This window comes from the organism of the source record quoted next, unplaced genomic scaffold (genome assembly GCF_019419815.1).
Source record: "Pyrus x bretschneideri cultivar Hongxiangsu unplaced genomic scaffold, Pyrus_bretschneideri_v1 Contig45, whole genome shotgun sequence".
NCBI classification, from domain to species: Eukaryota; Viridiplantae; Streptophyta; class Magnoliopsida; order Rosales; family Rosaceae; genus Pyrus; species Pyrus x bretschneideri.
The window spans coordinates 3,201,028-3,213,319 of record NW_025999779.1 but is presented as its reverse complement, the minus strand read 5'-3'; the positions used below and the strand labels follow the sequence as shown (position 1 = coordinate 3,213,319).

The 12,292-nt window shown below is 38.0% G+C and overlaps 1 protein-coding gene across 1 annotated transcript; it reads left to right on the top strand.

The window, feature by feature from the left end:
- The first annotated feature begins 9,198 nt into the window (after positions 1-9,198).
- On the top strand, positions 9,199-11,929 carry LOC103934392 (PWWP domain-containing protein 5). Its single transcript, XM_009344136.3, has one exon. The coding sequence runs from the start codon at positions 9,486-9,488 to the stop codon at positions 11,688-11,690; it is 2,205 nt and encodes a 734-aa protein (XP_009342411.2). The 5' UTR covers positions 9,199-9,485; the 3' UTR covers positions 11,691-11,929.
- The last annotated feature ends 363 nt before the right edge of the window (positions 11,930-12,292 follow it).

Sequence of the window (12,292 nt, the reverse complement as noted above, 5' to 3'; positions counted from 1 at the left end):
AAATCGATCAGCAACTAAGGACTTTGTAAAAATATCTGCAATTTAAAGAAGAGAAGCAACATGATGCACACCAATATGTCCAAGTAAAACTTTCTCTCGGATGTAGTGATAGTTGATTTCAACATGCTTAGTCCTAGCATGGAAAACATGATTGAATGCAAGAGCAATGACACTTTTGTTATCACAATAGATCACATGTGTCTTTAGCAAAAGAAAGGATATATCTTGCAGAATCTTGCACACCCAAGTAATTTTAGCGGCAATGTTGGCAAGAGATTTGTACTCTGCCTCTCTGAAGATCGAGCAACTGTAGCTTGTTTCTTAGCACTCCATGAAATTAGATTAGGTCCTAGGAAAACACAGTAACCATTGGAAGATCTTCTATCCACAGGGCAACCTACCCAATTTGCATCAGACCAAGCAGTGAGACATTAAGAACCTTGAGTAAACCAAATACCTGAATCCACAGTGCCTTTCAAGTATCTTAGGATTCTCTTGACTGGGATAGGTGAATAATTCTTGGAGAATGCATATATTGACAGACTTGGTTGACTGCAAAGGCTAAATCAGGCCTTGTCCAAGTTAAATATTGTAAAGCATCGACTGTGGACCTATAATAAGTGGGATCATATAAGAGAGTGCCGGAATGATCCAATTTGGATGCAAAAACAGGTGTGGCATAAGGTTTAACTCCAAGCGTGTCCGTCTTTTTAAGTAAGTCCAAGGCATACTTAGACTTATGCATAAACAAACTCTTTGCTGATCTTTGAACTTCAATACCTAAAAAGTAGTGGATATCTCCCAAATCCTTGACAGGAAACAGAGCTTGAAGCTTGGAATGATGGATTGACACTCAAAAACTTCCAGTGATGATTATATCATCAACATAGACCAATATAAAGGTAATGGATGTATCTCTTTTAATAAACAAGCTGGTATTAGAATATGATGAACTGAAACCCAAAGAGATAATAATATTGTAGAAAACCTCATACCAAGCTTTAGGGGTCTGTTTAAGACCATAAAGTGATTTCCTAAGCTTGCAGACATGATGAAGTTTGGAAGGATCCACAAAACCAGGGGCTTGAATCATATACACATATTCATTCAAATGACCATGAAGGAAAGCATTACTTACATCCAATTGGTGTACAAACCAATTATAATTGACAACAATGGATAGTAAGATTTTGATGGTAGTGGGTTTTACAACAAGGCTAAAGGTTTATGAGAAATCCAATCCTTCCTGTTGATGAAAATCTTTGGCAACAAGTCTTGCCTTATACCTTTCAATGGTGCCATCTGGTTTGTGTTTAACTTTGAAGACCCATTTGAAGTCTACAAGGTTGTAATTTTGATTGTTAAGAACTAATTCCCAAGTTCCAGTGGACTGCAAGGCTGAAACTCATATTGTATAGCTTCCATCCAGTGGGAATGCTTATAAGCTTAAAGAAAAATTGAGGGAGTAGTAGGTAATTTGGTAAAGTGTCAACAGTAGATAGAAGGTGATGTTTGGTGGCAGTGAACACCTTAAGTTTATGAATACCTTCTTTTACTCTTGTAATCATATGATGGGAATTAACAGGAGCTGGAGGAAGTAAAGATGTTGAATAAGATGTTTCTGGTGTAGGAGATGTAGTGTGAGATGCTTCTGTGCTAGAAAATGTTGTTGTGTGATGAATGACATCTAGAGTATGAGAAGTTGTTGAAGACATAGTTGAATTGGGAATGACATCTGGAGTATGAGAAGTTGTTGAAGACATAGTTGAATTGGGTGCATCTAATAGAGCTGCAGGGGTGACATACTTCTCAGAATGTGATATAGGTATTGGGATAGTAAGAGAAATATAAGCAGTGGAGTGATGACTTGAAGTTGTTCTTGGAAATAAAACCTGAGAACAATGCTTGTAGGGAAATAAGGATTCATCAAACACCACATGTCTTGATATGTATAACCTGTTAGTAGCAGGATCCAAACACCTATAACCATTGTGATTCAAACTATAGCCCAGAAGCGCACACTGTTTACTCTTTGTATCCAACTTGTCACTTGAATAAGGTTTCAACCAGTGTTCTACAAATCGCCCTAGGCGGGGCCTAGGTGTTGGGCGGTGGTGCCCCGATGCATTTTAAGGCAAATTGTTACGGAAATCGGTGGGGAGTTAGGCGGCCGTTTAGGCGCTCTAGGCGGTCCAGACGGCCTAGGTAGATTAAATCTTGTCTTCTTCAATCGCTGGCTCTGCAACTTTCATCTTGAACTCTATTTTTCTCTGTGCACAATTCTCGTCGTTGTATTCTCTTTTGCCCTAAATCATGTTATTTGGCCTTGATTAAGCAGACTCACATCTTCAACTCCAACTCTCGCGACACCAGACTGGAAAAAGAAAGGAATTTACAGAAGAGAATGGAAGAAGATTTACGAGAGGAGGAAGAGGAAATAGAAGAAAAGAAAAAAAATGAAATGAAACGAAGATGTGAGAAAGGAGGAAAAGGAAATAGAAGAAAACCCAAAATAAAGAGTTTTCCAGTTTTCAAGGCATCAAAAGGTGTTGAAGAGTGTACCACTTTGCTATATTTACTGTCATGTCCACCACTAGCCCTATTATTAAATAGACAATTGATTTCTTCAATATTTTTTACATTATAAGCCTTTGATATGAGATTGAAACCATGGGTAATGTGACAGAGGTAGGGCTTCATCGATTGGGAGTGATTTGGAACAAGTGGAGTGCATGGGTCATTATGTGGGTTTTGTTTTAATGCTTTATTGTTTTTTCTAAGACCAAATATAATTGAAATCTTACATTACATATATTATTCTTTTTACAAAGTTACATATTGTTTCATATTTATTTATATATTACATAGTAAATCTAATTAATTTTATGTAATATTTAATAAATTCATTAAATCCGCCTAGGCTTCGCCTAGCCCCAGTTCACTGCTCAACTAGCACCTAGCGTCTTTTAGAACCTTGGTTTCAACCATGGATAGCAGGCACATCCAAATGTCTTCAATGTATGATACTTAGGAGGAGCATGAAACAAAGTTTCCTAAATACTGATCACAAAAGATTGAGGAGGTAATCTGTTAATGAAATAGATTGCAGTTTGGAAAGCTTCAATCCAAAACTGTGCAGGTAAACCACTATAAGATAACAGTGTTTTGCCTATTTCAACTACATGTTGATGTTTTCTCTCTGCATACCCATTTTGCTCAGGAGTGTGAGGACAACTTAACTGATGGGTGATGCCTTGATCAATAAGAAAACTTTGGAGTGGTTTATTCAAGAATTCACCCCCTGAATCAGATCTTATACTTTGAACTTTAAATTCAGGAGGAGTTTGAACCTTTAAAATAAAAGTCTTGAGAGTGGATTATACATCAAACTTGAAATTTAGAGGATAAAGCCAACTATATGTAGTGAAATCATCAACTATTATGATATATGTTAGACCCCACATCACCCAGGGGAGTGAATCCTCTATGTCTTATATGTACATGTCCACCTTCATATAACACGAGGCCTTTTGAGAGCTCACTGGCTTCGGGTTCCATCGAAACTCCGAAGTTAAGCAAATTCAAGTGAGAGCATTCCCAGGATGGGTGACCCACTGGGAAGTTCTCGTGTGAGTTCCCAGAAACAAAACCATGAAGGCGTGGTCAGGGCCTAAAGCGAACAATATTGTGTTACGACGGAGTGGAGCCAGGTCCGGGATGTGATAATATAGAACTTGTAACCAGTACATGAAGGTGTGGGAGAAGGGCCCTAGACATCAGTATATAGCAACTAAAATGGTCTGGTGAAAGTACAAGATAAAGATGAAAATTGTAACCTAGAGGTCTTCCTTAATTGACAAGCAGTACAAATTAATAATTTATTAACGATAACAATTACAGGGAGATGATTTTTATTCACAATAGTATGTAAAACACCACCATAAGGATATCCAAACCTTCTATGCCATATATGTATATCAGCCTTGGCAATCATCAACGTTGTTGGTGAGATTGCAATCCCATAAACACCATTTGAAGCATTCCAGTAGAAGGAGTATAATCCTCCTCCACTAGAGCCCTGGAAAAGCATCTTCCTAGTTCTTAGGTCCTTGACATAGAATCCAAAAGGATTAAATGTCAGAGAACACCAATTGTCATATACAAGCTTGTAAACAAATAACAAGTTATGTGATGCCTTAGGAACTAAAAGTACATCATTCAGTCTAAAGGTAGCATTATTTGTACAAATAAGAGCATAACCAATATGAGAAATGCACTTACCTTTTCCATCACCAACAAAGAGTTGATCAATGCCAGAATAAAGAATGGTATAGTTGAGAGTGGATGGATCAGGTGTGACATGATAAGAAGCACCGCTATTAGTGAGCCAATATCTAGGAAGTGCATGAGAGGTCATGGCAGACATTGAAGTAGGAGGTGCCGAGGAGAAAACTTGACCATAAGCTGAGTTTGATGAAAATTGAGAGAGATGATTGCATGTAGGAGCCCAATAACCATATTATATACATGGCTGACATTGGACAGAACGACTAGGGAAGGAAAATTGATCAAAATTTTGTCGAGAAAGACCAGCACCAAGAAAGCCACCTGAGGTGTTTTTGTAGTTGTTAGGTTTATTTCCCCAAAATTACGATTCTGATTATACTGATTTCGGTTTTGGAAACGACCACGAGAATTGCCTTTGTTAGAATTTTCACTAGAATTGTTGGATCGAACAACGTAGGCATGAAATGGTGTAGAAGATGAAGAAGAAACTCTGACTTTGCATTTTTGGAGCGAGATCTCTTTGCTCAATAGGAGACCATGAAGTTTATCAGCAGTCACAAATTCATTGTAAATCTCAATAAAGTCAACAAAAGACTCATATTCATTAGAAAGTCTAGATATAATGTATGTTACAAGATTGGATTTAGAATGTGGTTTACCAGTAGCAGCAAGTTTATCAGAGATATCTTTGATCAAATTGAGAAAATCAATCATGGAAGAGTCACCTTTCTAAATCGTTTGGATCTTCGATCGAAGACTATGAACATGTATGCGTGAAGCACCAGAGAAACGCAGCTCAAGAGATTGCCAGAGAGATCGAGAGTCATTCATTCCAATAATCATAGGAAGAAGATTTTGAGAGAGTGTAAAGTTAATCCAAATCATCAGATTTGACCACGCTCACACCAGGTCTCAAAAGATTTGTTAAGAACACGAGCTCTAGTGGAATTATGAACAAATTCAGGAGGACAGAGATCCTCTCCATTGATGAGTCCAAGAAGCTTGAATTGTTTCAGTACAAGGATGAAAAGACTGCACCAAGTGATGTAGTTCTGACGATTGAGCTTCGTCGAAACCATTCCAGCTATATTTGCAATGGAAATTGATTAAATCAACATGATCGGAGGATTAGAGATCTCACTGTGAGGGAGATGCACTGGAAAAATAGGGTTTGGCGGAGATGGAGGAATCAGCAGAAAAGTAGAATTCGAAGAGTTCACAACAGTCGACATATCAAGATTTGCTTAATTGAGAGAAGAGGAGAAGAAGTTAGAGAATCAACGACCTGTTTGGGAGATGAGAAAATTTAAGAAACGCATTTCAAGAAGAAGAGGGAAGCGTTGGATCGTAGTCGGTTGGACAATGGTGATGATACCATGTAGAAACTAAGAATCTAGATAGAGATTCAGTTATAGAGAGAGAGAGAATTGTAGAGAGTGACTAAAATAAGATTGTGATTTTCATTAACTCAACAGATCATTACACAAGGTATTTATACATAAATATCATATCCCAACAATATATGCCTAGTTCAGCATAATGTATAACTAATCACTAATCATCCTAAGCTTAACAGCTAAGCTAGAATCTAATATGGTGGTTTAGGTGCATTGTATTTCTCTTAACATTGAGCACCAACTAGTGACTACTTTCCTCTTAGTCCAGTAGTGCTTTTCTTCCTAACGTCAGCACAAATAGTACTTCTCTTGTGCCACTCAGTACTACGGTCTAGCGGTATTCTTCCACTTGTAAGTGAGAGGTCTAGATTCAATTCTTGCCAAAAGAAAATTTGAACCACATTATTGCTAGATAGAAGAGGAAAAGGAAACTGAATAGATTTGTTAGATAGAAAAATAAGAACTAACCATTGCATCCTGGGCTGTTATTTCTTCTCTAAAATCCAGCCTTGGCCGAGCATCGATCAACCTCGCCAGACTCTCTAATTGTCTTGCTGTTATTAGTGACATAGCGTGGTCTCTCGATTTTAAGTAAGATTTTTGTAGCTGTAGGCTTTGAAATCGTGGTTCACCCAAAGTTGAAAATTGAGAGTATAAAAACTGAAGCATTTGATAACTCTTGCAAGAGAAAATGGATGCACAAGAGTTGCAGAAGGTCGTGAAATTCACCTAGGAACACACAATTTTTCTTGCATAAGCAATATACTCACGGAGAAGTTGTACTGGTAATGGAACAAAATCAACATCCTTTTGTGGGTCAAGCCTCAATCTTAAAACCAAATAACCTTCTCCACTAGTATCTATGTCTTTTGCACTCTCTGATGTTGTTTGAAGTAGAAGGCAATATCTTGATTTTTTTTAGTACAACGTTATATTTACAAAAAAGGGAGGGGAATTTGGTTAAGCCACAAAATGAACAACCTAATTTAGTATCGAATTCGCTGTCTACGAGATTCGAACCCAAGGCCTCTCACTTACAAGTGAAGAGGAATACCATCAGATCATAGTGCTGAGTGGCAGCAATATCTTGTTAAATAGAGAAGATTTTGTATGTGGAACTGCATGACCAACTTATTGTCCACATCATCACTTAAGTGACGAATATTGTTCTTTATCACTTTATTTATCACGGGGTTGGATAAGTTTAAATTTCGAGATCTGTAGATACATACTAATCTTAAAATTTAAATGCACCCAATGATAATAAGTAGGATGGTGAGCGTGACTGACACTTCGAGAGTGGCAAACAAAAACACACCTAGTGAACCTAATAATTGTCCACTTCTCAAAACTTGAGTTAATTATTTAAAATGTTCTAAAATATTAGAATCCATGTAAAATCACTCCAATAAGTAGTCATTTGGACTTAACCTAAAAATAATTAGAGAATTTTATTTGAATCCGTGCAAATTCGTTCTACATCCAGCTTACTCTTACACCCACATTATTTTTCGTTAGATTATCAATATCTCTTTAAACTCAAATTTACTACCTAAACTGTCCCCACAAACCTAGTTGAATATGTAAATTTGTCTTTTATATCCACTTGAAGAATAAAAAAACCAAAATCAAAACATTCTTTGCTTGGCCATTCTCTCTATGCTACAATTGCTTTTGATGGAGTCTTCATCACCCTCTCCAGTGTAGCTCTCAATAAATCTCAAGTTGCTTTGCCTAACCATGTCAAACAAGCCGTCCTCTCTAAACTATCCTCTTCCATTTATTTTGACTTCTCCAACACACTCACTAGTGTTCTCATACATTTGAGTTTGAGTTCACCATGTTATTGTGATTTATCCACTTTGTAAGGCTTCTCCAACACACTTCGATATCATTGTGATTTCTAACTAATCAAGGAATTGGTCCACACAAAATTTTAACCTCATCAGATAATTAAAAGTATGTGACTATAATGCACTTGATTTAAATCATTACTGACGGTTCTAAATCTCAAAACTCATCCAGGGAACAAAATGCTAATTTTAGCCAATTTAGCGAGCCTTAGGGTTGGTTTGGGATTATGGTGTTTAAAAAAGCTTATTAAAAATTTTGGAACATTAAATGTGTTTGGTAAAACAAAACAAAAAAAAAAATTATTTTTAAACAATGCTGTCAATGTAAGTAGAAAAGCAGAAGTTGAGGTCTACCATGCTTCTAAAAAATTACTTTTTTTTTTTTTTCAAAGCATATTAATCTTTCATGAAATTTCCAAATGGGAAATACCCCACATGTTCTACAAAATTACAATCTTTGCCCCTACATTATTGTTTTTGACAATTATTATATCTCATTAAATACTATATCATTTTTAGTCATTTAACATATTCAAAGAAATTTATATAAAAGTTTACCAATCACTTAGACACTTTTTTTTTTAATTAAAAGCACTTCTACAAAAAAAAAAAGATTTTCCAAACACTTAACAACTTTATTTTACAGCTGATTCTCATATCACAACAGAAGCATTTTTTTTTTTTTTGAGTCGAGAAGCTGGTTTTTTAAAAGCACATCAATACTAAACTAGCCCTTAGCCAGTTTATTAAGCCTTTGTCTGAATATAACGTAGTAAAAAATTACGTAGTGATGAGGGTTTGAATATTAAATGTGAATTTATTTATAAATTTATTTTTTATTATTAATTTTGTCTCGTACAAGATGATAATTATGTATAGTTTAAATGGAGTAGAAAAAATTATATCAATTCAAATAAAAATTTTCAAATAATTATGTTTTGTTTTGGTCAAAGAAAAAAAATTGAATTAAAACAAATAAAAAAGGAAAAGACGGGTAAAGAAAGATATGCGCACAAAAATATAACAGCCGCCGATTTCTACCACGTGCACTCTAAGATCTCTGGGCCTTCCTCGTGTCATCGATTTGAAACGGAAATCCTCTGTTATTCCCTGTAGTTCTGAAAGGGAGCCCTCAAAATATTTGACACATTGAAGGAGCTGAAAGCCGAAGCAATCGAACCGGCCGAGCCAACCCGGAAGGTACGTCTTGCTACTTCCATCGTCCTCTCTGCATCTCTAGGGTTTCTATATTCTGCACAGTTAGGGTTTCCTGAATGTTGTAGCATAATTTCTATTCTGCTTTCTAGGGTTGTATACGTTTGACTATACCTGACTGTATGGACCTGAACGCCGACGTCGTTTTGGCTGACCCGAGTGACGGGGTTCACCGCTCTGAGCCGGCGCTGGGAGTGGTGGGCGAAGTGAATGAAATGGCTTGTGTGGGAGGTGGAGTGAATGGGGGTGTAGAGGAGAAAGGTGAAGTGGTGGATGGAGGTGATGATTCTGAATTGAAATTAGGACTGTTAGATGGGGATGTTGAGGGGAAAGGGAGCATTGTTTCGTCAGAGGTGGCGGTTAATGGCTGGGAAGGTAGAGAGGGCTTGGAGGGACCGCAATTTGGTGCTGGGGGTGTGGTTGGGGAAAATGTTAATGGGTTGGTTTTGAAATCTGAGGATGGTTTGAGGAACCTTGAAACCAGAAGGGGTAGAGGGGAGGATGCGACTTTAGGGGAATGGACAAAAGATGAAGTTGTGGGTTCTGAGGATGGAGATTTGGTGAGTGTTAAGGCGAAGCAGAATGTGGCAGTTCATGGAAGGGATGACATCATGATAGATGAGAAAGAAGAGGACGTTGTTCGAGTAGCTGATATGGCTCCTGCTGAAATAGAAATGATCAAAAGGTGGAGCAGGGCCAAGTTGAAGACCAGAGTCTTGATGCTTCCAGTTCTATGCGTGGCAATGGTGACATTGAGTATTTGGAAACTGTTGGACAAACAACAAAAGGCACCCCGGCTATGGAAGTGAAAGTTGTTGATCATAGTGAGTCTTTGGATAAAAAAGACCTGAATGTAAGCACGCAGTCTAAGATGGAAACCTGTGATGGACTAGAAAATCAGCCCATGGAAGTTAATGTGGAAGCACAGACAAGTGAGAACAAATTGACCCGTGATGTTTCAGAGAATGCGGTTCGGCAGAATACTGAAAATGGAAAATCTACTTCCTCAGATGGGAATGTGTCAAGTGATAGAAATGGAAAGTCTGCTTCCACAGAACTAGAATTCCGTGATTGTGATCTAGTATGGGGAAAGGTAAGGAGTCATCCCTGGTGGCCTGGGCAGATCTGTGATCCTTCAGCTGCATCAGTGAAGGCAAAGAAGTATTTTAAAAGAGGCACTTACCTAATAGCGTATTATTGGGATAATACATTTGCTTGGAATGAAGCAATGCGGATTAAGCCCTTCTTTGAGAACTTTTCACAAATGGAGAAACAAAGCAACATGGAAGAATTCCACAATGCAATTGGTTGTGCTTTGGATGAAGTCTCAAGGCGGGTAGAATTAGGGCTGAGCTGTTCTTGCATATCCAAAGAAGTATATGAAAAACTCAAAACTCAGATAATTGAAAATGCTGGAATCAGTGAAGAAGCAAGTAGAAGAGATGGTGGCGACAAGTCTTTAAGTGCTGCTTCTTTTGAACCTGTGAAACTCATTAGGTTTGTAAAGAAGTTGGCTCAGTTTCCATATAGAAAAGTTGACAGACTAGAACTTGTGACATCAAGGGCCCAATTATCAGCCTTCAATTGCTGGAAGGGTTGTCCTCCACTGCCAGAGTTCAATATACTTGGTGGGTTGCTGACTGATGCTGACATATTACTATTGGGAGAGAAGCAGTGTGCTGAAGCAAGTGAAAATGCACTTCCAGTAATTAAGGATGAGGATTTGGGGCCGCAATCAAAAAGTAAAGATAACTTACCGCAGAAGCGCAAGAACATGTCTGGAGATAGTATGCGCCCGAGTAAAAAAGAGAGAAGTATACCAGATGTAGTGGCTGAGAAGTATTTGTCTACTCCAGTGAGTGAGAAAGGATTGGAAGGGAAAGTGGGCAGTAAACTGATTTCACAATCTTCCAGTAAGAAACGAAAGGCAGCTGATGCTACATCTGATGACTCGGCAGTAAAGCAACGGAAAATTGAGTCGTTGACAGGGGCTGATAGTAATTCTATACAAAATAAACAGACTTTTAAAGTTGGAGATAGGATACGCAGGGTTGCAAGCCAACTAAGTGGATTGAGCTCAATACTGAAGAATTACAGTGCAACATCTGGAGCAGTTGAAGTTGAGGATAAAGGCAAAGGAAGTGAGTACCCATCTCCTGATAAGATGCTGTCTCAGGTCTGCTTGGCGGCTATAGATCCCATGAATGGATACAGCTTCTTGAGTTCCATGATTACTTGCTTCCAGGAATTTAGGAATACTATATGCTTGGACCATTCCAATCCAAAGGAGGATCAAATGTCTCTGGAACAAATGTTTGGTGGTAAGCTGGTTAAGAAATCAATCAGGAGTGGGAAGAAATCAATGAGCTCCAGCATTACTGAAAAATCCAAGTCACACGAAATTCCTCCTGAGCAATCATCACTCAAGAGTCGAAATGAAAATGAAGGGTTAGTGCCTGGAGCTCCAAGTGATATAGAGACCTCTACTGATGAACAGCAAGCAAGTCTTGAGTCGGATCCCAATTTGGATTCTGAACAGAAAATTGCTGGTGGAGATATTGAGTCAGAAACAGTGAAGCCAGCTCTTGTCTCAAGTGAGAGTTGTGATGAATATCTCTCTCGGACAGCTCTGATCTTGAAATTTTCAGATTTGGAGTCCGTCCCTTCAGAGAAAAACCTGAAGAAAATATTTAGCCGCTATGGGCCTTTGACTGAAGTGATGAGGAATAACCGCCGGGCCACAGTGGTTTTCGAGAAACGTTCTGATGCTGAAACAGCTTTCAGCAGCACAGGGAAATACAGTACTTTTGGACCTTCACTTGTCGGTTACAGCCTCAAGTACCTGCCGTCTAAACCAAGTAAAGCTGCTTCTTCAACCAATGCGAAAAAGCGTGGCAGAAAATGTGCAACAGCACCTGGACGCAATGCAACTAAGTGATACATTTTGTTCAGGTAAAAGCTCAAGAATGAAGTTACTGTTCTGTTTTTCTTTAACGAAACTTTCAAGCAAGAAACCATATGAATTTGTAGTTGACTCGGTATTTTTATCGAAATTGATAGGACGAAGGCTAAATAAATATGTGTATATCCATGTAGCGTATTTCGTAATCGGCTTTCAGAACTTCATAATGTAACTATCTGGTACAATTAGGATAGGTTCTCTTGCTGTGTCTGACATATTTTCGAGCAGTGTCTCAGATTCTCATTTCCACCATCAGAGTAGATTTGAACCTTTTATACAACACAAGTGAAGCTAAACCTGTCTCCTGAGCAAATTTCATCTCCCTCGATTTTCTGTTGATTCTATTTTTTCAAGGTTTGGGTATGCGTCCGCTCTTCAAATTTCTAAGTACTTGTTCGTGTCATGTTTACTTGCTTGGAATGTGTAATTACGGGATTTATTATAATCCTGATTTTCGATTTTTTTCTCTGTTATGTTTACTAACGCATAGGAATCAAAACATACAATTTTTCTTCAATAGGCCGGGAAATGAACGATGAAGATTGACTTTATGGAAATTTTCGTCAATCTTTACCGTT

Excerpts from the sequence above, each read along its gene's own strand:
- LOC103934392 (XM_009344136.3), top strand. The coding sequence starts at position 9,486 with ATGCGTGGCAATGGTGACATTGAGTATTTGGAAACTGTTGGACAAACA.